Below are 27,969 nucleotides of genomic sequence, written 5' to 3' on the forward strand. Positions count from 1 at the left end.
GAGCCACACTCCGAAGTCATCCCGACCAATCATAGCGTAGCTTTGAAGAACGTGAGACGAGTTAGGCAACTCTATTGGCCATGATCGGCGGGATGTTTCATCTAAGGACCTGCATAACAGCAATGACATGGTGCTTGTTTTGCACGATTGCAATGGGATCGACATCTTATCGATGTTGAGAGAATGTTGTGTCTTTTGATCACCCAAATGTGTATTTGTGGAGCTAATGAACGAACGTTGACTCAGATCAACTTTAGGCTACACACACCAGATCGTAAAGTGCTTCACTAGCTAGCGAGCGAGTGTTGATCTTTGGCTTCCTTGAAATCAAAAATCCGCTTCCAAGAAGGACTTTGCACCCTCACGACTCACTTAGGTGCCCGAAGGCTGAGCAAAGGTCGAGCCGATGGGGCCAAATCTGATGTTCGAGAAGGCAACCGAAGCATTCGGGAACTGGGCCTCAACCTCCTTAGGGTTGCCACCTGAGCTGGGGCATTCACCACGGGCAACTCCAGGTTGGTTTGGGTCCTTGTCCGGTGGGTACGAGGAGTCAAGCCACAGCATGTTGGCATAGTGGTCGTCCCAAAGCGACATGACAAGAGTCATGCCTCCTGCCATAGCCTGTCGAATTGTTAGCCACCTGTGATACAGACATAAGAAGTACTTACCTTGCCCATAGATGCCATGCCACCGAACTTGTTGAACGGGTAGACATCTTCTTTGAACACCTGCTGCTGGGTGTCGCACCACTTCTGAGTGATACTGTTGCCTGTCATGCCTGGGATGGTAGGCTGTGGCTGCGGAATGACCTTTCCGCCTTGGATGTAGAAGCGCTTCAGCTCGCTAAGGTTGCTTCCAGAGCCAAGGAACTGGGTGACTACAGTCATCTTCTTCGAGGTATCAACAGTCTTACCCTTGCCGTAAAAATTCTTGACACCAACACGGTATGGGTTGAAGTCACAGCCATTGGCATCACAGGATCCTAGAGAGGAAGCAAATCAGCATCGAACACCTCGTTAATAGCGTACAGCTTACCCGCATAGCGATCGAGAGAGTAGGTGCCTCCACAGTTGGTGCCCTCGCAGACACTGTAGCCCTCAGGACTGCAGGAATGAGGGGTCAGGGCTGTGGAGACAGAGTTGGCTTCCCAGACATCCATCTCGGCGCTGATCGTGTTAGCATCATACTCCCGCTGATATGTATTGGAACTCACCAGCATGCACCAAACTTTCCAACACCTGCATTTGCGTCATTGGTAGACGGAGTCCATCCTTCAGCATTGGCCTTGCCATCAATAAACTTCAGATCACGAGCACACTGCGCATCGCAGTATCCTGAAGGAATAGGCTTAGCACAGTCACCCTTGAGTGGTGGGATGACCTACCAGTTCCATACTTAGCGCCAGGCGCTCCTTGGCCCTTCTGAGGCATAGAGACGAAGTACAGGGCTCCGTTGAGGCCACAAGGCAATTGAGAAAGATCAACATCGAAGCTGAACTCGTTGCCGATGAGATTGAACATTTGGTAGTTGTTCGCATCCTGCATAAGGTAGGTACGAGACCCAATGTTCGTCGAGTAAGGCCCCTTTGTGACAAACTTGAGATTGAGTTGATTGCCAGAAGTCGTGATACCGTATGTTCCAGCATAGTCACTGCCCTCAATTGCACAATTCGCCGTGCATGCACTGTTGGAAGAGCATAGGGCCTGGTTCCATTTGTTCCCGTCATAGCAATTGGTGTAGCTGTTAGCAGTCTTGTCGTGGAGCCTGATCGATCAGCAGATGCTAAACCTGTTCATGAACATAGACTCACCAGCGCCAGTTGGCATCAATCACGATCTCGCCGTTCACGTTGCTACAGCTGCTGCCACCTTTGCCGGTGCATCGCTGCCACGTCAGCTTGGGGTGGTTCTCTGCTTGCTGGGTTCCAATGACCCAAGCTGAAGCGCCAGAAGCAAAAAAAGCCAAAACAGTCTTCATCGCGAGTTGAGAAGGCATGCTTGGGAAGAAGATGGATGGTAAGTGCGTGCCGACTGGTAGACAAGAAACATTGCAACTCTTTATAGATTCTACACAAAACACGATCGCCGTGCGCCGCGTATGAAATCATCTCCATATTACAGTGAGTGTATGTTTATGAGCATCTTCGAGTGCATTTTCATCAACTGTAATCGATTTTCGGATTTTCCAGGCGACGGTCCGGTGGCCTCCATATCCGGATTTGGAGTCTAGCACCCCGATCAGCTCTTAAGGAACCATACAGAAGATCATGGGCATCTGTAAACTTCTCATATACTATCTTGGCATTCCGAATGCGGTCCATCATCCACAAGTGGTGGAAGCACATAACGCCCCGTCATAACGCCCAGGTAATAAGTATGGAAGCAGTGCGGGGTTCGCGAATAGAGTATGGTGCATTGGTCATTAAGCTTTGTTGGCGTATGGCTTGGGTTGTTTATTTTTCTCGACCCCTTCCTTTGGACAGCGGGGTGTCGTGAAGTGATACGAGCCAAGCCCAGAGGCATCACCCCACTTAATATAGCACTGCGGGGCTGCAGAACTGGATTTCAACCTCGTGCCCGCCAAACACTTGGAATGATCAGAGTTATGGGATAATATGGTTTTCTGTGCGACTGTTCTCCGTGCTAGGGTAGAGGGGCCAGTTGTACAGTGTAATGGGCAGACTTAACCGTGTAGTGAGTTGAATTCAGACAGTGTAAAAGTACGATGCTCGGGTTCCAGTGACATCGTATTCGCCCCAAGCATACTTGCGTGTGACTTAGATTCTGTGAGGGGTAGTCAATGAAGAAGCCTTGGTCGGCTCCACCGGCTCCGGGCATCATGGGACCTCAGCGAGATGAGATACTGCTTACACGTCTTGGTCCCCGAAAGGTTGATAACCTGTAGAATCGCCGCTTGTAAATTGAACGAGACAGCAGCAGCCGGGCAGGGAGAATTCTTCAGCCTAAAGATCTGATGTGCGTGAAAAGGCAGTTGTCAATTTTTCCAGATATTTGAATAATGTTGCACTGGCTCTAGGTAATGAGTCCACTTGTACGGAAACACACAGATGTAATGAATGGGTGGATATTGCAAGTCCATGTGAATCCGGTCTTTCTAACTTGGCCGTGTTGCGGTTGTCTGCTTGTGGAGTAGAAGGAGTCTTGTGGGGTGAAAGAAGTGGCTTCAGAGTCAGATCCGCGTGCCAGAACCGGGAAGAAGAATTGGTGTCCTGGGCACTCTACTTCACAGAAGCTATCAATTTACAGCACTCTTGTTGATGGCTAAGTCTGCGTCGACAGCCACCGTATCGCAGGATCATTCAACTCCCACGAACGAATTATCTGCTAGCGGCCCCTCGTACGTCAAAATCCCTGCATGCGTATGCTAGAACGGCGGCGTTTGGTAGAGCTCGTTGTCATGGCTCGCTTTTATGTTTGGCCGAGATTTTGATTGCGGTTCTAGGACTTTTTGTCTCTCCATGTGCGGTTTTGGCTGATTATTGAATTGGGAGATCGCTTGCCCTTGATTTTGCGTCTTCGATAGCTGATTATGAGTGGCTTTCAATCGCAAAGGGAAACGTCAAGAGTTGATGATACCTACGTACATAGTCAGCATGGAGGTATGGTGCACGACGTAACTCATTCCACACCTTTCAGCTACAGTTGGACCCCGTCCAATGTCATGGAGAGACATAATCAAAACGTCTTTATAAATACTACGTGTCAGTGCCGGGCACGAAGGCGAGTGTGTCATTGCTTTGAGTCATTCCAAGGCCGGTGAATTTGAGGAGACAGTATCGTACGGATGGCTGACCCCAAGGTTTTCGACCGCTCTTTAGGTCGGTCTAGTCTGGAGACAAACAAAGTTGAAGGTGTCTAAGGCCGGAGCAGGTGTAAGAGTGTGGGGATGGCAAAGACAGATACGGGCCTCTGTAAGGCCGAGAGAGCCGCCGCGCCGAGCCGCGCCCCACACGGCCTCGCACTCCCAGCGAACGCCATCTTTACCAACCTCTCTGAGTTTGTTCACATCAACTCCGATACGGGAGTACATCGGAAGTCGAAATTCTTGACAAGGATAGGTCACAAGCGATCTCGCTGACAACCAGTGATCAGCAACAGCTGCTTGTGTTCCTGCGTCTGCGCACACATAGATCGACATTAATGGCTATCTTTTTCCGTGGAACCTTGCTAGCATCACGACTCAAGATGCATCTTTATCTCCGCATCGGCCTCACGTAGCTTCCGAATCTGCTTCCGACGGATTCTGACCCCGGTGTAGCGATGTTTTGCTCCGCAATGACGAGAGTGGGGAGCGATAACCGGTGTACCTGAGAGTGGCGAGCCTCCGATCGTGACCGTACCAAGACCTCATAGTCCTTGTATATAACTCACGTCAGGCATGCTTGTTCTTCACAATCTCCAAAGTCTGTTACGGACTTCGACCCTGTATTCCGACATCATGGGCCTTACTGGTGTTGCTCAGCGCTACCTTGCGACCTTTGCGGTCCTCACTGGTGCTGGGAGTGCATCTACCGTCACGCTACCCGGGTACGGCAGTTTTGCTGGTACTACCGTTAGCGAATACCTGACGAAACGCGCTTTGCCAGCGGCGGTTGACGCCTGGTTCAATATCGACTTCGCAACTCAACCAGTCGACGACCTGCGATTTGCACCTGTTGGGCCGCCTGCGCCATTCTCTGGAACGAAGAACGCTACAGCGTACGGCCTGGCCTGTATCCAGGATGCCTCGATGGTTCCCTACCCTCAGGATGAGGCTTGTCTGAATCTGAATGTCTTTCGTCCTCAGAACGTCTCTTCAGATGCTAAGCTGCCGGTATTCATCTGGATACACGGAGGTGGATTCGTGTCTGGGTCTGCGAGGAGCTTTGATGGACCAGCCTTTGTGGCCAACTCAGAAGAGCCATTGATCGTTGTAAACTTCAATTATAGGGTATGTTCTCGATACACTCCACGCTCGTTCACGCACTAAGAAGACATAGGTCAACTCTCTTGGATTCTTGCCATCTCCTGTTTTTGATCGCCTGGGCCTTCTCAATCTTGGACTTCTCGACCAACAATTGGCGTTTGAATTCGTGCAAAACCACATCTCAGCCTTCGGCGGTGACCCTGAGCGTGTTACGATTGGCGGCCGCTCAGCAGGTGCGCACTCTGTCGGGATTCATTTGTTCCACAACTACAACAAGACAGAGGGGGCCTCTCCTCTCTTTTCCCAGGCTATCCTGCAATCTGGAAGTGTCACTGCCCGTGCATTCCCCAACGCATCCTACCCCTTGTACCAGAGACAATTCTCGCGGTATCTCGACCTCACAGGATGCGGCGGAGTTGCAAATGGCACAGACGACGAAGTGATCGGATGTCTGCGCGCAGCAAACATCACATTGATCCAAGAGGCCAGCAATCTGTTATTCTCGGAGTCCGAGTACCCCATCACGTGGCCTTTCCAGCCCACAAAGGGCGGTCCTCTTCTCGAGGAAGCCGGCTCAGCAGCTGGTATCAACGAGCAATTCTTCCACATCCCTACTATCACGACCAACGTACGCGATGAAGCCAAATACTACAGCCCTGGCAACATCTCCACCAACACAGACTTCCTCGACTTCTTCAAAAATTTGATTCCGTCCCTCTTACCTCAGGACGTTTCCGATCTCGACGCACTGTACCCTGACCCCACCAACGATACCAATGGCGACCGCTCTCCTTATGCCCACAGCCCCAACTCCACTCAGTACGATCGCATTTCCGCTGCCCTCACAGACTACATGTACGCCTGTGCCGGGCAAGAAACCGCAGTCCGAATGTCAGACGCCGGTGTCCCCGTCTACAAGATGCTATGGGCCGTCAACAACACCTTCCCCGACTGGCGCGGCATCCCGCACACCGCTGACACAAAGTACACCTGGGCCGAGGGCAAGGGCACTGGCGGCGTCCAGTACCCTGAGGTTGGCAAGCAGCTGAACACGTACTTCTCCGACTTCGTCGTTCACGGCGATCCAAGCGCCGGCAACAGGACAGGTCTGCCCAAGTGGCCCAAGTATGTTGATGAGAATGCCGAGGGAAAGCCTGGGCTGCAGCTGCGGTTTGAGCCTTTTGGCAATACCAGGGTTGAAGGTGATGCCATCAGGAGGAAACAGTGCGAGTGGTGGAGAGCTCCGGAGAGGCAATCCAGGCTTGAAAAGTAGTATGTAATTCGATAGACTGACACTATAGCTGCAATGGCTTTATTGAAAGATTTGCTCTCAAGCATCCTCGAACGATCTGTTGTTGGCGCGACTCTTTACCTTGCGTGCAGATGCATACTCAATTTCAGTATGCCATCACACCACATCTGGATCGTGCATCTAATTGTATGTATTTCCACAAACAAAGGGTCAGACAACGGAGGTTGCTGTTGATGACGACATTACGCACCTAATAGTGCAATTCTGTAGCCCGAAGGATCATGGCGCATCTGCGTGTGCAACAACAACCTTCCATCACTCAACGGTGTTCAGCAAAGTACTCGACAGAGACTTGGTTGTTGCTTAACGCAAAGTAAAACGTTGCATCTAAATGCAAGTAGAAAGTGTACTATGATATTATACTTGACATCCTGCTATCCAGCGGTGAGTAGAAAGCCACGCTGGCAAAAGTGCACTTTTGCAGCTAAACGCGGGGTTTACGTATATCAACCATGGCTCCGGATCTCAGCTGCAGCATCTCTAGAAAGTAACATAGTAGACCATGAACGGCAGAAAGTCATGCCGACAAAAGTGCACTTTACCAGCTGAATGCGGAGTTTAGGTTTGCCGGCTATGGCTCGACGTCTGAGGCGACGTGAGACCAGAAACCGTATAAGTACACCCGGACCATACAGAGTGTCTACCAGCATAGAAACATTTCGCAACACAAACCCCTAACTCTATCACCACCATGGCATCTCTCGCCAAAGAAATCGTTCTCATAACCGGCGGTCCGTCTCCCACCCCAATACTTTACCCACCCAAAACCCCACAGAACCCCAACCCTAACCCACCCCAGCAAACAGCGGCATCGGCTATGAACTCGCGCGCCAACTCCTCTCGCTGGGCACCTACCACATCCTCCTGACCGCCCGCTCCCCCACCCGCGGCACCACCGCCCTGCAAACCCTGCAATCCCTCTCGCTCCCCGGCACCATCGAATTCCTGCCCCTCGACACGACCTCGGACACCGACATCGCCGCCGCCACCGCGCACATCACCAAAACCCACGCGCGCCTCGACGTACTCGTCAACAACGCCGCCATCGCGCCCTTCACCTCCAACCCCACGCGCACCCAGTTCCGCGACGCCTTCGACACGAACGCAACGGGTCCGTATCTGCTCAGCCAGTCGCTCATCGGGCTGCTGCAGCAGAGCGCGAATCCGCGCATCGTGAATGTGAGTTCGGGCGCGGGCAGCATCGGGCGGCGGCTCGCGGCCGAGAGCCCGATGTACAAGATCCAGGCGGAGGCGTATCGGGCGAGTAAGGTGGCGATGAATATGCTGACGACGTGTTTGTGGGTGGAGTTTGGGTTGGGGTTTGGGCCGGATGCGCGGGGCGAGGGCGAGGTTGGTGGTGCGTGGGGCGAGGGAGGGATGGGGGAGGACGGCGAGGGGAAGAAGAGGGTCAAGGTTTTTGCGTATGATCCGGGGTTCACGGTTAGTAATCTAAGTGAGATGAATACGGAGGCGAATGGGGCGAGGAGTGCGGAGGATTCGGTGAAGAGTTTGATGGATGTTATTTTGGGAAAGAGGGATGGGGAGGTGGGGAGGTTTATTCACAATACCGGGGGATATCCGTGGTGAGTGTTAGTTGATTTGGATGTGCGGATGGCTTGTGGGTTATTGTTGTTTGAATTGTTTGAATTTACTTTCAGTAACTTTCATGCTTTACACACAACGCTACGAGCCTGAAGCCCAAGATGCAGATGCACATCCCCTCATCCATGTTACTAACAGCATGTCTCGCTCCCGACCGTAGCTGAGCCTTCATACCCCTCAAATCCCCCTTGTTCATTCTCATCCTAATCCTCCTTAGCAACAGCCCTCGACTTCGCCTTGATAACGGTACTCATATCACCAACCGGAATATCGGGAATCGGCAGCTCCATAATCGCCACGACCAGCGCGAGTAAGAAGTAAAACCCTAGCACACCCGTAGCGAAGAAACACGCCCCCAATCCCGTCGCGAGTTTCGTCCCCGTGGCAATGTTGCCTCGCGCGAGATGAAAGAAAGCCCCAGCGCCGAGTCCGAACCCGATGGTCGCGAAGATGAAGATGATGACGAAGACGAGATTTGTGCGCAGACTGCCAACCAGGAAGATGAAGGAGAGGATGCACATGACCATTGGATAGAAGGCTGTCAAAAGTCAGTATCAAGGGGATAAAGTACGTCGGTGCGACATACCATAGCTTGCTGCGAACATGGCAGTCTGATTACCAGGGCCAGGGCTGCCAATACCAGAGCCGTCGGGGTTGAAGTAGCCGACAGCGTTGTACCAGGGGATGAAGGTGGTGGCATAGGTGAGGAAGTGGGCGCCGTAAGCGAAGAAGACCATCATGGGAAATGTGTTGCCTAAGAGGAATTCACCGAAGCCAGCGATAAATAGTAGGACGCCGCCGAACCAGATGTTGACGGTTGTGGTTGCGACTGAGGATCCACCGGAGCCTTGCCATCCCACTGATGGAGGTTAGTATATATAATGGACAGTGGCTCGCTAGGGCTTACTGAATGAGATGGCTAGGGGAATGACACCAACAGAGAAGCCCAGGACACCGATGGGTGTAGGGTTTCCAAATCGTGTCCGGAAGTCGCCGGACACATTTGTCTTTGGAGAGATGAAAAGCCTCTCGTAAAGCTCCGGCGTGAGTGTTACAGTTCTGGCGAGTTCATAGCGTAACTTTTCTTCTGACTCGAAGTGTGTGTTGACGGAAGACAATGTGTGCTGATCTTGATGGTGATCGCGAGAGGCCATGATGAAAGCTCCTATCGAGGCAAGGGCTGTCTAAGATCAAAAGGGAAGAATGTAATGATGAAAAGATGAAGTCTGAGCTTGATGATTTGATGACTTGACGATGAAGGATGGGAAAGGGGGCAGCGTGGGTTACATATACAAACCATGAACCCGGATCGTACATCTAGCCATGTCTACTCCTCAAACCATTGACGCCAACATAGCGCCAGCTTCCAGTCGTCCAGCTGCCGTCCGGAAGCCCATGGGATTTGAGACAGGATCTCATCCGTCGATCTGGGCAGTGCGTGGCATCTGTAGCGCCAATCCCGCAGCTATTGGACAGTTTGCTCACCAGCTTGCATGAATCTGGACTCGAGGCTTGACTTGCACTTACCAACCTCAGCCTCAACCCAATAGCCGAAGTCTCAGAAGTAGGCTACATGCGGTCGGCCACTTATGTTCCCGCAAACCTCCCGACAGCACAGATGGGGAACTGTCATGGTAATCGTCCCGACCAATCACACGATGTCGGATCCAGATCCTGGTCCAGACCTGTACCAGACGAAAACATCAACGCGTATCCATAAATCTGGGGAATCAACGCGGGGTGCAGATTGAGTGCGGCACTAACCCCAGCCTCGAAGCTTAAGGTGAGATGGTCTTTTAGATTTGACGTCGGCTGCTTCCCTCTCTTTCCTCTGTTTACAGTATCTTCTCGGTCCACGTTTGCTTGCCATAAGCCACCTTTTCACTTTCGAACAAGGCTGCGCTCGTTTTCGATGTCTGAGACAGCCGTGTTGTTGCTGGTCGACACGCAAGTTCTTAGTTTAGGTTGTCATCCCTGTCTCCCCTCCGGAAGCTGCCACGCGAGACTAGTTTCGTACAAAGCGTCACCACGGATTCCGCAGTGCGGAAGAGGCGCCTGTAGCCCCTGATGTCATTGAGGGAATTGCAAGATTGATGCAGTTTGCGATGTAATAAAGTATCGCTGCCCCTCATTGTACATGCCTGAACGGAAAAGGATTGTCACCTTGTGGGCCATTTGCTGATAGAAACAAGAAACAATATCAGCACTTCATCGACCGGTCAAGTTTGGCAAGTTTCCGATACTTTTTTGGTAAGTTCAATGCTGCGGGAATATCGAGTCAGTGTTGCCAGGAAAGACATACCACGCTACCACAGCAGTGAGGTCGTGATGATCTTTATCCACAATGACGTCACCTCCTTGCTGTTTGAGGCAGGTGCTGTGAGGTGACGAGAGATCCAGCGATGGCCGTGGGCGCGTCAATCTTGGAGCATTGCGAAAACGACTCAAAAGTAAGAAAGGCTGAAAGACGCTATTGTTTCCACTTCGCAATCGGTGGGGCGTCTTTCTGTCTGCGTTCCGCGGAAGTTAGCTCTGACCAAAGACATGTTTGAACGGAAGACCTCGTATCGTACGAACTGTGGAATGGTTGCGGCGTGAGGAACAAATGTACAATGTCTACTTCCGGGTCTTGATTTCGTCTACAGTTGATGTGCGACTCGCTAGCTGTACAGGTCGGACTCTCCTCACAACTCGGTTTCCACTTCGAAGTCGATATGCATATCGAGTCCTTGAGGAAGAATGTGGTCTACAATCAGACCACCAGCTCCCGATTCAACCATAGCTTTGACGACCTCCTTGGCATCGTTCAGTACTTTACTGGTGATCTCGATGCCAGGTTGCTTTGCGATCAGTAGCTCGCCAAGCTGCTGGCTGTTGCTGGCCGTCAACAAGACGTAGCCCACCACAAAAGGCAGTTGACTCTCCTTCTGCATGTAGTCAGGCCCGAAAATGCGAATAAAGTCGTCTCGGCAAGCATCCTTCACAGCACGCAGCAGACGCCAGCACTGTCGGTGCAGCCTGAGATAGTCGTACGCAATCTCAACCATCTCGGCGTTGAGCAGGTCGCGAATAAGGCCAACACATTTGGCGACAGAAAGCTGTTTCGCAGGCGCCTTCCGGGAAGCTTCGCCTATATCCTTGTACACTGTTTGCGCGCGATCGTTGTCATCGAGCTCATAATCCCAATTACTGCTCTCAAGAATCTTTTGCACGTCCTCAGCTCGGATATCTTTTGGCCCATTTACATCACAGATGCGGCTGCGGAATGTTTGCAAAGTTGCACCCAGCTGTTTGAATCCCTTCGGGCCACGCTTAGACAAGGTCAGGCCTCTCTTGGTGCGTGTTGATTTGGCTAGGCTAGCAGCGGAAGCACCCATAGCGAGAGCGAAACGCCTTAAGCAATCATCAGACGATTTTGGTGCGTCACCCGTGAAGATGGTCTTCGGCTCCTGCATGCCGACCACGATGTCTAGGTCTTTCCACATCATTTCTCGGACACTGCCTCCTTGGACAGCATTGTAGAGATGTGCACAGGACATGACAGATCCCCAGGCATTGACGAAAACAATGCTGAGCTCGTGGAATTGCATCTGCGCCCAATATTTCCAAAGGCCGCACGACCATGGGTGCTGTCGAAATAGGTGGAAAGGCGGCGGAGTATTGATGCGGTTCAGTTTTGGAGCTATTTCGCGTTCTTGGTCTTTGTGCACCCAGAACTCGATGGTGTCGACAAACTGCTGCATGAAATCGTCATTCTGCTTTGGCCACGTATCCATGCTGATATCCTTGTGAAATTTAAGCTCCTCCTCAATGTCGCCAGTGACGAAGTGGGTCGCGGCTGTGAGTCTCTTGAAGCCATTGTCTACTTCTCCGCGTAGTATGTGATGAATGTCGAGAAACAAAGTAGCTGCGAACACAAGTGGGAGAGTGACTTGCTTTGTTTTGAACATTGTTCGCAATTCGCGAGTGAACTCATCTTCAACTGGAGGTGGTGCGCGCTTCGTTACAAAATCGCAGTGGAAATAGAATTCAGGTAACATCTCGAGTAGCAGGATTTGATCTTCGTTAAATTTGTCTCTGTCGTTTTTCCTGTCGCGGTTGGAGAGAGGGTTGTAAGTGCCATAATACCCTGCCTTCATCTCTGGGTGCGCGTTGACTTTGTGCATCCTGGTAAATGCGTCTAGAAGTAAAAATGCCGGCCACATAAGGGAATCAGCGACTTTGTACATGGCAAAATTCATGGGATCTCCGGGTCTCTGCTTGTGTGCCTCTGTCGTACCGGCAGCAATACACTGAGAAGCGTAATAGATCTGCAGCATTCTCAATACGCCACCATGTTTGCTGAAAGTGGTTTTAGATTCATCAACCATCGAGCGAGCCAGGTCGACGGCAGTATTGGTCGTGATAGAGGCGGCTATGAGATCATGAGCGCCCTGCTTGTACCCTGCCCATGCGTGAGAAACTTCAGTCCGTAATTTGGCGAGATCGAGAAGCAATAGATGCAGCGCGAAGAAGTCTTCCTCCGATTCGTTCGGCCGTTCAGCTTTGTAGATTGGCTCATTCACGGGCACAACGTCAGGGGCGTTTCTAAAGGTTTCAGAAGGCTCTTCTAGTTCCAAATGCTCGAACATGTTGAGAATCTCGATGATGTTCTTCGGCTCCTTGGTGCGACCAGGTACTGCAGCAGGCATTTGCGAGCTCAAGATACGGCGCACAGTTTTCAGTGTCGCAAGAAAAAAGGCATGCCTGTCGTTGGAGTCCTTGTCTGCATTTTCTGCCAGGATATCGGTGATGTCCTCGGAATATGATTGCCGGAGCTGAATAGTTACGTCAAGCAGCATCGCAAGTTTATGAGGAACCCTGACAGGGGGATCAACCAAGGCGGCGATGAATTCAGCCATCGGCGTCCACTCTTTCGTTGGGATCGTGTACGTCGGGCGGCCCTATGGTATCTTTACGGTCTTACCAGAGCCTTTAGCTTTAGAAGAGAGGTAACCTCTACTTTTAGCAGTAGTCGCAAGCCATTGTGCAATGGCGTCTCTGTTATTTATTAGGACTTGCATCGTACTGTCGCTCAACCTCTTGCACTCTGAGCGTACTGCAGATGACTGCTCCTTGCACTCACGTGTGATTCTTGTACTTTTGGTAAGTACTCAACAGGTTCTTTGGTAACCCAGGCATGTTGGCGCAGTTGTTCCGTACACAATACCAACATCGGCGGCTTTGAGCCTTCAATACAGTTCAGATTTACAGTTCAGATAAGTGCCAGTTTGCCAGCCTGGGAAGCCAATCCACCGAGCACGTGCAGGCGTTGAGGTTTGCTTGGCCGGGGTCGCTTATTTGGCGCTAGCCAAGCTGGCTACTCAAAGGGCATGCTCTCCCACCCGACGACAATAGTTGTAGGCCTTCACAGATGTGGCATCGCTATTCAAAAGCATAGCCCAGACTGTGCTGATTGGTTGTTCGAGTGCTGCCTGGCCGCTTGACTAGACTGCTAGTCGTGAGCACTGCCTGCGGTAATGGTTGTTGTTTCCGCATGACAGCGCGCTTGATGTTTCACATGACGTGTGTATCTCACCGCGGTCCGTCCGCTGGCTGCAGCGAAAGTGTAAGCAGAGAGAACTGAGAAGGACGAGATGTACATAGGCGCAGGCAGGTGACCAGCTTGTGGCGAGACTACGAGGCATGGCGGGGGCGTTGATGGACGGCTGTCCCGTGATAAGCAGCGATTAGGAACTGGCGGCTCCACCCGCGCGAGCGAATGCGGGAGCCTGTACTCTTGTGCAATGCTCTAAGACGTTGATGCTGCATGATCTCTTGAACACTCTCAACCGCTGCTCGCCCCTCTCTCTGCCGTCTTTCCTTCTGCTCGCATGCTGGCAGGCCGCTCGCAGCTCGTGCCTGCCAAGTTGGACAGCTTAATGCTAGCATCATCGCTGTAACCAGCCAGCTCCACCCGAGAACCGCGAGCTACGCTGCCACGGCCCACGTCGAACGCAGGGCACGGTGACAGCTTCAGACAAGCTTGTGTTTGCCCAGATATTGCTTTGGGGCAGCCAAACACCCGGGACACGACCAAACGCCGACCGACGGTACCGCTACCTCCTACCCTAGCTCGTGACGTCCCCACGCTTCTCCGCGACCGAGCTCCTGCTGCAGCCCCGCGAACCCTCTACGCCCCGCGGCCGCAGTACGCCGCCTTTGCACCCCTGGAGAACACGCATGCCAGCTGTCTGAGCAGCACGTTGCACGTATTGCCGGCCACAAACCGCTGCCAGCAGCCCTCGCGTCATCAGCGGGTAACCTGCCTCCGCGTTCGTCCTGGCAGACGCAACCACCCCGTATCCTAATCCCCTAATCGCCTCCGACCGCCCAGCCACGCCGAACCCCCCAGCTTCTTCTTCCCCCGTTACCTCTGCCCATATTCCTACCCCCGAACCCGCCGCGAGCGCCCCCGAGCAGCCAGCCACCGCCACGACCGCACGCCAGCGCTCTCCCGAACAACCTGCGCGAGCGAAGCGCAGACACAGCGCATCTGAGAGCGACGGCGAGCTTGAGGCTGCCGAACAGCAGGACGATTCAGCAGGGCCATCCCGTCATAGATCAAAGCGCAGGCGCGAACAAGACGGGACAATGCGCCTCGATAACGATACGTCGAGACAACCGCGGTCACCTTCCCTAGGTTTCACGAACGGCTCCTCGCGCTCGTCAGGGCCACGGTCGCCCCTAGGCAAAACCGCAAATGGGGACTCGCATACGCGTGGGGAGAGCAATGGCTCGTACGCGAATGGGAGCTCGACGGCGATCAGCAAACCAGTGCCTACAACCTACTTTGGCCACGACAGAGACGAGGTCACACGGATAATGATACAGAGTCTGACGGATCTGGGTTACCACGAAGCTGCAGACGCGCTATGCAAAGAGAGTGGGCGTCAGCTTGAGGGACCCACCGTGGCTTCGTTTCGTCGCTCCGTACTTAATGGCGACTGGGAAGTGGCAGAAGAGCTTCTGTTTGGTACTGTGACGCACGACAATGGAGGGGGTGTCGGTCTGGACGACTCGTATGGGAAATCTTGGGGCAAGACACGATCAAGAGCAAATTCACACCGTTCTGGGGGGCTGACACTGGCCGAGGGCGCCAACAGAGACGAAATGCTTTTCTGGATGAAGCAACAGAAGTATTTAGAGCTCCTTGAACGGCGGGACCTTGGCAGTGCACTCGCAGTATTGAGGCAAGAGCTCACGCCGTTACACCAGGACGTTGGTCGACTGCATTTCCTTTCCAGGTAAGCATTCACTATGCGAAGACAGACGCGATATTGACAACATACAGTCTTATGATGTGCCCTTCTGCGGAGGACTTGCGGCATCAGTCGCAATGGGAAGGTGCCCAGGGCGAGTCGCGGACGCATCTGCTTTCTGATTTGTCCAGTATGACATCATGACTGTGCTGAAGAAACCTACTTACCTGTACAGAATCAATATCTCCGAGCGTCATGATCCCAGAGCATCGGTTGGCCGCTCTGTTAGATGAGGTGAAGGATAGCTGGATAAACAGCTGCCTCTACCACAATACCACGGAGTCGCCCTCGCTGTACCTCGACCACAATTGCGAACGAGATGACTTCCCAACAAAGGCAGTCTTGGACCTCAAAGACCACACAGATGAAGTTTGGTACTTAAAGTACTCGAACGATGGTACAAAGTTGGCGTCGACAAGTAAAGACACGTCGATCTTCATCTACGAGACCTCAACATACAGGATCCTACACCATCTCGAAGACCACCAGGACTCGGGAGTAACGCACGTGGCATGGAGTCCCGACGATTCCATGATTGTCACATGTTGTTCGCAGCCAGAGAACTCCGCAAGGGTGTGGGACGCTAACAGCGGCGCTTGCATACTGTGCATTAGCGATTTCACATACCCGTGTACAACAGCGGCATGGTCACCCGACGGCAGATACGTCGTGATTGGATCGCAGGACGACAAGCTAGGCTGCGGAATCTGGGATATGACAGGGCTTCAAATACACAACTTCTGTGGGGACGGCACGAAACTACGTGCGAACGATCTTGCGATATCGCCAAATGGCGAACGCCTTGTTGTCGTCTCGGAGCACTCAATCATCGTCTACGACTTCATCACTTACAAGAAATTATGCGAGTGGAATCCTGAATCCAAACTCACTAGCATCACAATCAGCCAAGATTCAAGGCATATGCTCGTCAGCATGAATCCCGACACGATCGAGCTCATGGAGATTGACAGTGCCGATCTGATACACAAGTTCGAAGGGCACCAGCAGAAGCAGTTCATCATCCGTTCTGCATTTGGAGGGGCAGACGAAAACTTCATAGTCAGCGGAAGCGAAGGTATTTCTACACAACACTTATAGCGATGCTCGTAAATGGCCCCTTACTGACTCGCTACTTCAGATTCACGAATATACATCTGGCGGTCCAACGGGCTCCTCGTCGAGGCCCTTGATGCGCACTCTGGCTGCGTCAATAGCATTGCATGGCACCCCAAGGACCACAGCACATTTGCATCAGCAGGCGACGACCACAAAGTCAAGATCTGGAAACCGAGCCGAGCTGCTCTGATGGAGGCCAATCGTAACACTCCCAACGGCTACGGGCGGTAGCGGAACTGTTCGCAATTTGAGTATGTCTGTTTGGTTTAAGATTGCATTGTTGGCGCATGGTGAAAGGCTTTCTGGTGTTGAGGTCATAGGTCGTCGGATCATGGCGGATAGGATGGGTCTGAAACTCTTATACTTGTTGCATCTTGGAATGGACTATGTCTGCATGCATGTTATATCAATACACTTAGCGTGAGACGCGGCAAAGAATTGGGCATCACTAACTCTCCACAAGGTTTCTTTACAATCAACACGTTCCCGACGCGGAGATTAGACTTACTACGCTGGTTGTCCTCGCGGTCGGATGTCGGTCCTGCTCATCACGGCCAAACCTAGTGGTCGCTCAGCCTCAATCGCATAGACGGCATCACCCTACTGGTCCCACGCGTCGTTGTGGACTTGCGTCCGCATAAGCATTTTCCGAGACTTCCCCGCATCATTGCTCCTTCCAGAAGGCACTCGTCCACCAATCACGCCGCTGCGTTCCGTACGCCAAACTCTTTTTGACACGGGCAGGACTGGGTTCTTTCTCCGCCTAGCTCTCCGCCCATGACGTCCTCGCGATTTTTCAACATTCTTACACGAACTGTGTATTCACCCGCCTGCGGTGAGGCTTGGGCCCGCCTTAGCTTTACAGCAACGGCCAGAAGTGAGCAACTTGCCCCACAACTGCGATTCCTTCGGGCCGGATCTGGAATTGCAGATGCGGGGATCCATGCTGCCGAGAGGTGCTCACCAAGGGTGGTGTTGTGCTAGCAGATGATGAGCGACATGCCTGTACACCAGCTTCCCGTGTCCCATTGAACGCTTTAAGAGAGCTTCTGCAGCCCATAAGTACTAGCAGGTCCCTTCCTTTTCCGTTTTGACGCAGGCATCCCTCAATTGAAGTCAACATGGCTCAATCGTTATCTTTGCTCGGTCTGCTGGCTACTGTTGCACACGCACAGCTCAGCAATAGCTCGACTCCGACCTTTGCTCTCCCATCCGGTTACACTACGTCGAGCTATAACAACTCGGAACAGCCAACCGCGTACACCCGCACAGACTTTGGTCCCAATGCACTTGCATCGCTGTGGGATCTCGTAGGCCCCGTAGCTACCGGTCCGGTCACTAGCACTGTGGAGCCCACTCCGGAGCCCACGATATTTCCTCGACCCGATGAAGAGATATTCCACCCGCTTGTAGGCAGTAGTTACCCTGAAGCGAAGGATTTGAAGCTGCCCGCAGGGTTCAAGTGGGGATTCAGCTCGTCGTCATACCAAATTGAGGGTGCAGCGAAGGATGAGGGCAAAGGACCAAGTATCTGGGATCTGCTGTCTCACAGAGTTCCAAACTTTGTCAGCGATAACACCACTGGAGATGTCGTTGCTAGCCAGTACTGGCTCTACAAGCAGGACTTTGCGAGATTGAAGGCGCTCGGCGTACCTTGTGAGTACTTAATGAGGCCGAAAGTATTGAAAGGCATCATGGCTCACTTCAATAGCGTTCAGTCCCAGCTTCTCGTGGCCACGCTTCTTTCCCTTCGGCCACGGCCCAGTGAATGAGGAAGCAGTCCAGCATTACGACGATGTGATCTCAGAAATGCACGCCAACGGCATTACACCCGCCGTCACCGTATAGCTCCTCTCCGCCTTTTCATAGCACGCGTTAACAGTAGCAGCTCTTCCACTGGGACACGCCTCTCGCCATCTTCGCTGAGTATGGCGCCTGGACCGATCGACGCGTCGTAGACCATTTCTTCGAATATGCCAAATTCGTTATCACGCGGTACGACGAATACGTCGACGAAGTAGGTGGTGTTTGAATGGCAACTTATATCGAGAAGCTAACAGCGACTCCAGTGGTTCACCATCAACGAGCCGCAATACTGCAACTGGCAATACGCTGGCTACCCGGCAGGAAAGTACTATCCCGCCCCGAACAACATCACCGGCGGCCTAGAAGCACGCTTCCTGTGCGGCCACCACACGCTGCTCGCCCACGCCAAGGTCGCAAAATGGTACCACGAGGAGTTCCAGGGCCGCCACCGCATCACATTTAAGAACTCCGGCAACTACTTCGAAGCCAACAGCACCTCCCCCGGCGACATTGAGGCGCGCCAGCGCAACTTCGACTTCAGCATCGGCTGGTTTGGCGGCCCATGGACCGACGGCGACTACCCAGCGTCACTGAAGAGCACCCTCGGCGACCTGCTCCCCAACTTCACCCAGGAGGAAAAAGACATGATTAAGGGCTCCTGCGACTTCTACGCCATCGACCCGTACTCGTCGTTCATGGCGTACGAAGTCGACGGCGGCCTCGACGCCTGCGTGTCCAACCGCTCGCACCCCGGGTTCCCAGACTGCGCAGGCTCGACATCGGTCGCGCCGAACGGATTCCCCATCGGCCCTGCTGCGGACCCGATGATGGGCTGGTTCTACAGCGCGCCGGCGGGCGTGCGCAGGTTCCTCAAGCACATCACCACGGAGCTGTTCCCCGCCGTGCCGGACATCGTGGTCAGCGAGTTCGGGTTCGCAGAGCCGTTTGAGGCGCAGTGGGGGACGCTGAACTCGGCGCTGTGGGATCTGAAGCGCGCGGACTACTTCCAGCAGTATCTGGATAACATCCTGCTGGCTATTCACGTCGACGGGGTGAATGTCACGGGCGCTTGGGGATGGGTAAGTCTTGGCTTTAAACGCACTCCGATACGTACTGTGTGACAACAGTATCTGACACTTCGCAGGCGATCTTTGATAATTTCGAGTGGTCTTTGGGCACTGAAGTCCGCTTCGGGCTGCAGTACGTGAACTACACGAGCTTGGAACGGACGCCCAAGGCGAGTATGTTCCAGTTCCTGAACTGGTTTGAAGACCATAAGCACACGGGGAACGCGACGATGCGGCTGGCATAGACAGATCAGAGATGGTAGACTTTCAAGGGGCTGTAGATAGAACAGGTTGCTCGCGCGTCGGCAGGTAGAGAGCGCGTTGTGTACGCTGATAAATGCACGTACAACAACTCTCCTTGTTGTACATACATACTGACGCCTTCTCGTTGTCGACGTGAAGATCTACCACAAGCATCATCCAATCTGTATTCCTGCATACTCTCGGCCAAGTATCGATCAACAGTATTGTTTGATAATCGCACGCTGCCATTACTCCGTCATTCAATACGTGGCAAAGAAGCATTGTAGCCGCTTATATAAAAGAAACTTAAACATGTAACGAATCGTAGATGTGACACTCTGATTGATGTGAACATGTGTAAGACCCCATCCACCCACGTTACGGCACGCTAGCCTAGCGCCACCGGGGTCCATAAGGCTGGAATTCCGCTCCGCCCTCCGCAAGCTCCATACGTTACGTGTTAGGAGCATCAACACAGCGGCGCCGCGCGCAACCACCAAACAAGCTCCCTCCTCTCCACCCACCCAACCGCCGCGATGCACTCCGCACTGGTGCGCCTGCAGAACGTCTTCGGGTTCTTCACCACCGTGGCCTTCACCATCGCCGCCGTCATCGCACTCAGCAGCTTCGTCTCGCCGCAGGCCCCAAGCGCAACCGTCGCGCTGCGCAACGTGCAGGTCGTCAAGGGCCGGCCGCACTACTACAGCTACAAGAAGGAGGAGTACGCACACATCAAATTCGACCTGGACACCGGTACGCCCTTCCGCCAAAGCTAACCCTTCGTGCACTCCCGACTGACACCTGCAGACCTGACGTCCCTCTTCAACTGGAACACCAAGCAAGTCTTCCTCTACCTCAAAGCCGTATACCCGGGCACCCCCTCCGAACCCGCCTCCGAAGCCATAATCTGGGACGCCATCGTGGCATCCAGCTCCGCCCCCTGGCACCAGAACCACTACATCCACCCCTCGAAATCCTCCAAGCTGCCCAAGCAATCCAAAAAAGCGCTTGCAGCCGCCAAGAAAACGCCCGTCTCGCCGTACCCGATTGGTGAGCTGCACCTCAAGCAGCAGCGCCCCAAGTACCAGATCACGGATATCTCGGGCAAGCTGCAGAATAAGGCGAATGTCACGCTCGAGCTGGGCTGGAATGTGCAGCCGTGGGTTGGCGCGCTGACGTGGACGACGTGGCAGACGGCGGGGGTGTGGAAGGGGCTGGAGGGCGGCAGGAGCGAGAGCTTTGGGTTCCCGGAGATAGGGAAGAAGGTCGATGCTAAGGAGCTTAAGACGGAGAAGGGCGCTGAGGGGTATCGGTTGGAGGTTGGCGGGGAGGTGCCGCGGCGGAAGGCGCAGTAGGCGGGGGATGGAGGGGGGAGCGGGGAGTGATGGGAGGGGAGGACTAGGGGAGTGTGCATGGGAATGGCGTTTGGTGCGAGATATTCAAACAAACTTTGCGAAATGTAGGCGTCCATCTTGCCACAGTATTCCAACATGCATTCGTACATATGGTACAACCACACCCAGTGTATCGCTGCCGTCACTGCCGTCTCTACCGCCTGTTGACCTTCTTCGCGCCCTTCTTCTTCCCGCCCTGCATCGCCTTCTGCTTCTCAACACCCTTCTTCTTCTCGCCCGCGCCCAGACTCGCCTTCTGGCGGAGATACACCCTGACCACATTCTCCACACTCCCCCTATCATGCTTGACCAGCCGCATATACGTCAACCGCGCGCGCCGCGCCCGCTTCGCCGCCCGCTGCACCACCTCGATCCCCTCCACCAGCGGCGAGTACACCTTGTACCACATCTCGACGCCGACCCGCGTCAGCTGCCCGCGCAGCAGGATCGCTGTGTCCACGCCCCGTCGCCGGATGTTGATGCACACGCCTGCGAACGGGTCGCCGCTGCGCTGCCGCACCAGCAGGATGTCGCCCAGCTTCGCGGCCTCGGGGTTCGTGCGGTCGAAGAGCCGCGTGCGGGCGCCGGTGGGGTCGAGCGCGGCGAGCGAGGCTTGGGTTACGGCTGCGATGGGGAGGGGGCATATTTTCTTGATTGCTGGGGCGGGGGCGACGATGTTGAGGCCGTGGGTTTTGTCTGGGGGTCGGGTTAGCGGGGGCTGTGAAGCGGCGGGGGAGGCGGGAATGCGAATGGGAATAGGAAGAGGAATAGAAATAGGGACTGCGGCGGTGCGGACGTACTCCTGGGCTTCTTGTCGGCGGTCGCCTTGCGCTCCTTGGGCTGCTGCACGCCCTCGATCGGCCGGCCATTGACGTACAACTCCGGGTACAGCGCCTTGTGCATGCGCTCGGCGAGCGTCGGGGCGCGCGTGTTCTTGTGGCCCTGGCCCGGCGGCGTTGCGGTCGAGGGTTTGGCGACGGGCGCCGCGACGATTGCTTCACGCTTCTCCGGGGCGGCGGCGACGGCCTGCGTGCTGGCGTAGCGCGGGCATCGGAGGGTGCGGATGGCGAGGCGCGGGGCCGCAGCCCTCGTGCAGGATATCGCGGCTGACATTGGTCGTGAGGGCTGGTCGTGGGCGTGCGGTGATGGATGGGGAAACTTTCGAGGTCCGCGGTTTGCTTAGTCATGCGGGAGGTGTGCGCCGCGACATCAACATCGACGTCGCCATTCACGCACGTCACATCTCAACGTGGCCCATGTCCCTTGCATTCATCGTGTATTTGAATTTTGTTTCTGCCTTTTGCTGTTCTTGTGACGCGTATCTCCGACATGCACGCTGCACCTCACGCCGCGAAGCTGCATCGTGGACGCACCCAAGCACCACGTGCAGCTGCCAGCCGTAATTGAGCGCTCCTCGCTATGTAATAAACAAAACTTTTCCATGCAATGTAGATCCCACCGGATCCCGCGCGTATCCCGCCCATGCTGTAACAAACCAAAACTCCATGCTAGACGCGAGATAGGTCGATAGGCGCAGAAGAATTCTCTGCCCGTGGTCAGGTCATGCATACACCGCTTTTCTCATCCCGATGCTCGCTCTGCGGAAAGATACCGATAAGAAGATGCCCAGACACCGCCGCAATGCTGCCGCTTGACGCCAACGAAAATGGAAGGTACAAAGGTGCCAGAGTGGAGAAGGTTACAGTCGCGCCTGGTTGAGCTGGTCGGCGAGCCCGCTGATGCCGTTGATGCCGTTGCCGTTGCCGCTGCCGCTGCCGTTGGGGTGCTGGTAGTGCGCTTGCAGTCCTCCCTGGAAAAGCCCAGAAGTCAGCAGTTGATTGCGTTGTGCAGGTCAAGTTCGACCTCTCGGCGTGGCGTGTCTACCTCTTCCATCCATGTCAGGCCATTTGCGGCCTCCTCGACGGGGAACACTTCTCGCGCGTACTCCTCCATGGAGCGGTTGCCCTCCCACAGCTGCAGCGCCGCATCGGGGCAATCGGGTTCGATGTCTGGGCCGAAGTAGGGCGCGCCCTTCTCACCAAGCGTGTACTCGAGTGCGGAGAGATGCTCGCGGTAACCGATGGGTGTTGGCACGTTGATCATCACATGGCCCCGCTTATACCGGACGGGTCTCCCGAGACCTCGACTGAATGCCTGGCACACTTCCCTGGGGGTCATTGATGCAAAAGCTAGCGGTACCCTAGGCCTGTCAGTACGTAATCTCATCAGCCAGTGCTTAAAATTTGTCCTTGCTGCAGATGGTCAAACAAGGTGGACCCGATGTGAACAATAGAAACTCAGGTGCTGGCCACAGGATCGAACGACTGTGGGGAATGGTGACTTTTGGTGGAGAAGAACATGCAGAACCAAAGGACGCTTACCGCTTGCCGTTCCACACCCGTGGGCCTTCCTTAAATAGTTGGAAAATGGCTGGCCCTACATCATGCTCCGAATCCAGCCACGGGAGTGGCATGTCTGGGTGAAAGGGCGCCTGCCAAATGAAACTTCCATCATCCTGGCTCTCCATGCGGAACAGCGGGAAGTCCAGGCCTGTGAAATTGTTGTGGTAAATGCCGCAGTACACAAATGTCGCAGGCAGTCCGATCTGGCGAATGTACTGCTCGACGGTGAACTTGGGCGCCCACAATGGCAGTGATCTCCACGGCTGGCCAAAGACGGAATGATCTGGCATGCTCGAATAGATGTAGTGTTGAATTCCGGCCTTTTTCGCCGCATCGGCCAATGACCGTCCGATCGCAACTTCATCGCCCCAGTGCGTTGTGTTGATGAATGCGCACTGCGCGCTCTTGAACAGATCGTCCAGAAATTTTCGGTCTTCCAGGCGGCCAATGTAAACCGTCACATTGTCCAGTTCAGATATCTCTTGCGCCACAACGCCGTTGAGGTCCCTCATCTGTGCGCGCACTTGCCACCCCAGTGCCGACGCGACGCGAATGAAGCTCGCCGATTGGCGGCCATTGCTGTTGATGGTAACGACGGTCCTTTGCATTCGGAATACAGTGGGCGCAAAACAGAGAATTCCGGTATTCCGAATTTGTAGTAGGTAGTCGGTGAGGAGGTCGAACACTTCTTTGGTGAATGTATTTATGGCATGCGGCGGGAGAGTGCAAAGGCAAGGTCGATGGTGAAGTACTGTGCGAACAAGGCTGGGACGCGAAAGGCAGTATTTTTAGCTAAGCGCGAGGCAGCAAAGTCCGAGGTACAGTCAAACGATAACGACCAGGGTGGTGTGAGAGTAAAGGTGAGGGAGACGTGGAGGTGAAGGCGGCAGATCGGTGGAGGGATACCGCTGTTTGGCGCGCAGGCAGTAACGTGCTCACGGCGCACAAAGAGATTTGATATCGAGCTTTAATAGACTGACTAGGAACTGCACGTGAGTCGCGCATACGTCGTGTGGTGTGGGTATGCAGGGAAGGGCTCTAGTGTGTTTGCTCTAAGGATGGGTCGCGCTGCCGACGAAGGTGTGCTAAGGTAGGCTTAAAGCAGAGAACCCTTAAACACCACGTTCCCAGTTGATATGTCGCGCCGTCGGAGATGCAGGAGAAAGGCGAGTTCAAGCCGTCCACTGTGTGACTTTTCGGGCCAGATTTGGATGTCATTTGTTACGCTGAGGAGAAATTACCTAATAGCTGGCCACTGGGGACGAATAGTATGCATTTAGCATGCCAACATTTGCTGCTCTGAGCACCTGATCGGAGCGGTGAGGCTAAGAGTACTCAGGCTGGGCGGAGCGCGCCTTGAACGGTGCAATCTATCAGATTCTGGGTCGTGACCGTTCCCCACCGCGTCTGGCACGTTCGTGAAGGATTTGGCCGGGATAGCACCATCTTCGTGAGACACGCCTACGACACGCGAATGCAAGCGTCACATCCCAGGCGCAGGCCGACACCTGCAGCACAACTTGGCACCATGGCATTTGGAGAAGGTTGGTAGGCTAGCTGATGGACAGGGGCTCCACCAAAAACTCTGCTCGCGATGCAAACCAGAGGGGTTTAGGGCTTGGTTGAAGGGCGATGGATCAATGATGCGGGGGAGCACGCTAGAGCCAGGGACAGCATGATGCGCCGCCGGGAAGACTTGAGGGAAGCGCGGACCGGAGTGGCAGGCCGGTATCAATCAAGCGCCGCGGCGTCATGCATGCGCTGCCGACGGCATCAAAGGCGTCGAGCGTCGAGCGTCGAGCGTCGAGCACCTTGGTGGCACAGGTCTCGGCGCCGATTGCCACAGACGGATGGTACAAGCTTGCAGGGCGTGACAGTACTCGTGCTCTTTGACTAGCCGAAGCGTGAGGGTCCGGCGCCCGCGCGCCCGAGAAGCTCTCAATGCCTGTTCTACCGGTACATCCGTGCAAGCACATCGGGACCTATTCCGAGGCTGTCTATGTACAATACGTAGGAACATGGTGCGAGCCGTTGCTCGCCGTGTCACTTGCCCCACGACGTCCAGCCATCCCCGCAATCTCAACACTCGACGACCGTGCGGGCCGTCGATAACAGCGCGACTGAGCCGCCGAGTTACCGTCACGTAACGCCCATGATTCAATCTTGAGGCGTTGGATACGACGTCGGGCAGATCCCAGTAGCCCAGTAGTGCGTCACCAGACCCTGGAGACTGCGGCGCCCGACATGGCGACATCTTGGAACGCCATGCGTCAGTCACCGCAGCGGCCAAAACGAGTGCCTTGCGTGCCCAAAAGAGACACAATTCCCCGTGGTTTCCCAGTGATTTCCCATCATCTGCAGCATGCAGGCTGCGGCGCGCTTCAGCCAATGACAAGCCGCCAGGCCTCAGCGTTGCCGTCGCCCTCTCCTGCATGCAGCTTTGCTGCACTCAGCTCCTCAGAGTGAAGATGTGCGCCGGCATCGATCAGAGTCTGTACGTGCTCCTTCAACCCTGCTGCGGCAGCTAAGAAAAGCGGGGTGTTGCCCGCCCGGTTGCGAAGATGAACCGAGGCTCCCTGGGCGAGGAAGTCGCGGAGGATTTCGACGTTGTTGCACGTCGCTGCGAGGTGCTGTCACGCCGGGTCAGCAGGGGCACGTCATTCTGGAATAATGTTGCTCCAGATCCGGACTGGTGATGGGCAAAGATAAGCGACTGCTCCGTCTTACCGCCCAGCTGGTAACGTGCTGCGAGCTGTTTGGCTCAGCGTCTGCATGCCGACGGGATACTTCTCTATCTGAGATAAAGACCGTGGTATTGGGAAGCCTGAGATTACCAGCTGCGCTGCAATTCGACCCTTTCCGATACCGGCAGCAGTCTGCGAGATACTGTCTCAGGTACAGCGGTACGCTCAACAACTACGCCAGCTGGGCAGGTCGGACGAGGTCTGGAGATAGGTACGGGGAAGCTGACTGGAGAGACTCCACTTACAACTGGGGTATAGCCCTGGTAGTCTGCGTCATTCAGAAGCCAACGAGGCTCGCTCCTAATGATATCCTTTGTTTCCTGCAGGTTTCCTTTCTGGATTGCGTACCCGAGAGCCGTCAGACTTGTCAACTCTGGGGTCATCAGGCCGCTCTTCTGGGGGTGCTCGAAGTGCGTGCGTGTGGCTTCGGTCAGCTCCCCGCGAATCGAGATCATCATTTGTCGTGCGACATCTGCAGGCGTTGCGTTGGGAATTGACAGCAGATAAGCCAGCTTTGTCAGGGCCGCTTCTGTCGTCAGATCCTGACCAAAGACAACCCCAGCCCGACCTAGAATCGTAGCCGGCGCGTAAGTCGGGCTGACATTCCCGCTCAGGCACTGCGTTACATTCACAATCACAACCCCTCTCTTCACCGCATCTCCAAGAACACGCACCATGGCGCCATCGGGTCCCGCAGGTGCATTGCCGGCCCCGAAGGTTTCAAAGATAAGACCCTTGAGACCTTCCAGATGAAGCACCGCATCCACCATAGCTGGTGTCATGCCGGGAAAGACACGGAGCACCACGACGTGTGCTGTGTCCAGATTCTCCTGGATGCTGAAGGGATTGAGGTCCGTTGACCGATGAACCCTATGCCAGAGGACATTCGTTCGGGTGGACGACACGGTAGCCAATGGCACCATGTTCGGGCTGCCGAACGCATCGAAACTCTCGGCTGAAATCTTCTTTGAACGGTTGCCTCGGAACAGCTTAAAGTTGAAGAACAGGCAGACTTCCGGTATCATAAAGTGCCCCGCGATGATCAGCGAGTTGAGCAGGTTATCCTGGGCGTCCGTCTGCAGCTCCATCATCGGTGCCTGACTACCAGTCAAGATGACGGGCTTTCCTAGGTTGTGGAACATGAAGCTTAACGCGCTTGCTGTATAGGCCAGCGAATCTGTGCCGTGGAGGATGACGAAGCCATCGAAGAGCTGATAATTCCCCTGCACAGTCCTCGCGATTTGATCCCAGTCCTGCGCGTTGATCGAGCTGCTGTCCAACAGCTTCTCAAATTCAAGCACACAGTAACGGACACGGCGCTCGTATGTGCTCACGGGTGTGCGTAAGCTCTGGACTGCCTTGCGCGTGCCCTTTGCATCTGTCACAATCTCCAGGGGTTCCGGATATGAGCCGTCGTTGAACACGGGCCGCGGTGCAAGACCTGACTTCAAGAAGCCTTTGGCGGGAACAAGCCCATCTTTGGACTTGCGCATGCATATCGTGCCACCTGTGTGCTGTCAGCGATTGATTGTGTATGCTGCTTCAACGACGATGGCAGAATTTCCCTAATATCCCGTCTTTGCCACATCGAAAAAGCAATGAGAATTACCCACCCGTGATAATTATCAGAACCCGTGACTCTGGGATCTGGATATCCGAAAAATCGTCCTCTTCCATTTTGCCTCTGCTAACACAAAAAACTCTTATTGTGACCCAAAACTATCTCTTCAATCCAATGCCAGACGCAAATTATCTCTACTTCGTAATCCAAAACAGCGTAACAACAAGGTAAAAACGCTCCAACAAACCACCGCACGAGAACAAGAAACACCTCGTCACGCTTGCCCCAAAACCCGCCATCGGTACCGCAGCACGCCGAAGCACCAGCGCACAGCGCCCCTCGGACCCTCACCTCAGCAGGCTTTGCACGCAGCACGCAGCACCAGCCCTGTCCGCCCGCCAGACTAAGTCGCGCACGCAGCTCGGCCCGCCGCACCCCAGCAGCCCGCCCAATCACCGCTTATCGCACACTCCATTACCCCTTCAAAACGACACC

At 54.4% G+C, this 27,969-nt stretch overlaps 11 protein-coding genes across 11 annotated transcripts; 5 read left to right on the plus strand and 6 right to left on the minus strand.

The window, feature by feature from the left end:
* Positions 1–331: 331 nt before the first annotated feature.
* Positions 332–2,140, minus strand: C7974DRAFT_125646 (exoglucanase-like protein 1 precursor). The gene is made up of 6 exons (XM_046135249.1): positions 1,811–2,140; positions 1,385–1,764; positions 1,214–1,334; positions 1,036–1,166; positions 669–982; positions 332–621 (listed from the first exon to the last, which is right to left on the minus strand). Exons 1-6 carry the CDS (start codon positions 1,993–1,995, stop codon positions 373–375), a joined length of 1,380 nt encoding a protein of 459 aa, XP_046000084.1. The 5' UTR covers positions 1,996–2,140; the 3' UTR covers positions 332–372.
* A 1,872-nt stretch (positions 2,141–4,012) lies between these two features.
* On the plus strand, positions 4,013–6,552 carry C7974DRAFT_421686 (acetylcholinesterase precursor). The gene is made up of 2 exons (XM_046144299.1): positions 4,013–4,950; positions 5,000–6,552. Exons 1-2 carry the CDS (start codon positions 4,399–4,401, stop codon positions 6,197–6,199), a joined length of 1,752 nt encoding a protein of 583 aa, XP_046000085.1. The 5' UTR covers positions 4,013–4,398; the 3' UTR covers positions 6,200–6,552.
* Positions 6,553–6,725: 173 nt separating this feature from the next.
* C7974DRAFT_330050 (uncharacterized protein) lies at positions 6,726–7,932 on the plus strand. The gene is made up of 2 exons (XM_046139072.1): positions 6,726–6,969; positions 7,038–7,932. Exons 1-2 carry the CDS (start codon positions 6,930–6,932, stop codon positions 7,823–7,825), a joined length of 828 nt encoding a protein of 275 aa, XP_046000086.1. The 5' UTR covers positions 6,726–6,929; the 3' UTR covers positions 7,826–7,932.
* Positions 7,933–8,043: 111 nt separating this feature from the next.
* On the minus strand, positions 8,044–8,994 carry C7974DRAFT_306372 (GPR1/FUN34/yaaH family-domain-containing protein; the record flags this gene model as incomplete). Its single annotated transcript, XM_046138077.1, has 3 exons — positions 8,044–8,378; positions 8,412–8,699; positions 8,748–8,994. The coding sequence occupies 3 exons, from the start codon at positions 8,992–8,994 to the stop codon at positions 8,044–8,046; spliced, it is 870 nt and encodes a 289-aa protein (XP_046000087.1).
* Positions 8,995–10,524: 1,530 nt separating this feature from the next.
* C7974DRAFT_304256 (uncharacterized protein) lies at positions 10,525–12,903 on the minus strand (the record flags this gene model as incomplete). Its single annotated transcript, XM_046137972.1, is given in 2 exon segments — positions 10,525–12,783; positions 12,799–12,903. 2 exon segments carry the CDS (start codon positions 12,901–12,903, stop codon positions 10,525–10,527), a joined length of 2,364 nt encoding a protein of 787 aa, XP_046000088.1.
* A 1,400-nt stretch (positions 12,904–14,303) lies between these two features.
* C7974DRAFT_125723 (WD40-repeat-containing domain protein) lies at positions 14,304–16,933 on the plus strand. The gene is made up of 4 exons (XM_046135252.1): positions 14,304–15,126; positions 15,174–15,271; positions 15,317–16,216; positions 16,280–16,933. Exons 1-4 carry the CDS (start codon positions 14,474–14,476, stop codon positions 16,486–16,488), a joined length of 1,860 nt encoding a protein of 619 aa, XP_046000089.1. The 5' UTR covers positions 14,304–14,473; the 3' UTR covers positions 16,489–16,933.
* On the plus strand, positions 16,934–19,386 carry C7974DRAFT_125718 (glycoside hydrolase superfamily). Its single transcript, XM_046135251.1, has 5 exons — positions 16,934–17,913; positions 17,969–18,099; positions 18,146–18,274; positions 18,327–19,142; positions 19,208–19,386. The coding sequence occupies exons 1-5, from the start codon at positions 17,379–17,381 to the stop codon at positions 19,373–19,375; spliced, it is 1,779 nt and encodes a 592-aa protein (XP_046000090.1). The 5' UTR covers positions 16,934–17,378; the 3' UTR covers positions 19,376–19,386.
* Positions 19,387–19,909: 523 nt separating this feature from the next.
* On the plus strand, positions 19,910–20,728 carry C7974DRAFT_431739 (signal peptidase subunit-domain-containing protein; the record flags this gene model as incomplete). Its single annotated transcript, XM_046144801.1, has 2 exons — positions 19,910–20,126; positions 20,181–20,728. The coding sequence occupies 2 exons, from the start codon at positions 19,910–19,912 to the stop codon at positions 20,726–20,728; spliced, it is 765 nt and encodes a 254-aa protein (XP_046000091.1).
* On the minus strand, positions 20,535–22,155 carry C7974DRAFT_125880 (translation protein SH3-like domain-containing protein). Its single transcript, XM_046135254.1, has 2 exons — positions 21,568–22,155; positions 20,535–21,463 (listed from the first exon to the last, which is right to left on the minus strand). The coding sequence occupies exons 1-2, from the start codon at positions 21,878–21,880 to the stop codon at positions 20,922–20,924; spliced, it is 855 nt and encodes a 284-aa protein (XP_046000092.1). The 5' UTR covers positions 21,881–22,155; the 3' UTR covers positions 20,535–20,921.
* A 439-nt stretch (positions 22,156–22,594) lies between these two features.
* Positions 22,595–23,777, minus strand: C7974DRAFT_306147 (NmrA-like family-domain-containing protein; the record flags this gene model as incomplete). The annotated part of the gene is made up of 2 exons (XM_046138066.1): positions 22,595–22,967; positions 23,149–23,777. 2 exons carry the CDS (start codon positions 23,775–23,777, stop codon positions 22,595–22,597), a joined length of 1,002 nt encoding a protein of 333 aa, XP_046000093.1.
* A 1,570-nt stretch (positions 23,778–25,347) lies between these two features.
* On the minus strand, positions 25,348–27,867 carry C7974DRAFT_125851 (asparaginase-domain-containing protein). Its single transcript, XM_046135253.1, has 3 exons — positions 27,527–27,867; positions 26,159–27,420; positions 25,348–25,799 (listed from the first exon to the last, which is right to left on the minus strand). The coding sequence occupies exons 1-3, from the start codon at positions 27,588–27,590 to the stop codon at positions 25,551–25,553; spliced, it is 1,575 nt and encodes a 524-aa protein (XP_046000094.1). The 5' UTR covers positions 27,591–27,867; the 3' UTR covers positions 25,348–25,550.
* Positions 27,868–27,969: the final 102 nt, after the last annotated feature.

The sequence above is a fragment of the Boeremia exigua genome (assembly GCF_020726555.1).
Source record: "Boeremia exigua strain MPI-SDFR-AT-0100 chromosome Unknown C7974scaffold_3, whole genome shotgun sequence".
In the NCBI taxonomy this organism is placed as follows: Eukaryota; Fungi; Ascomycota; class Dothideomycetes; order Pleosporales; family Didymellaceae; genus Boeremia; species Boeremia exigua.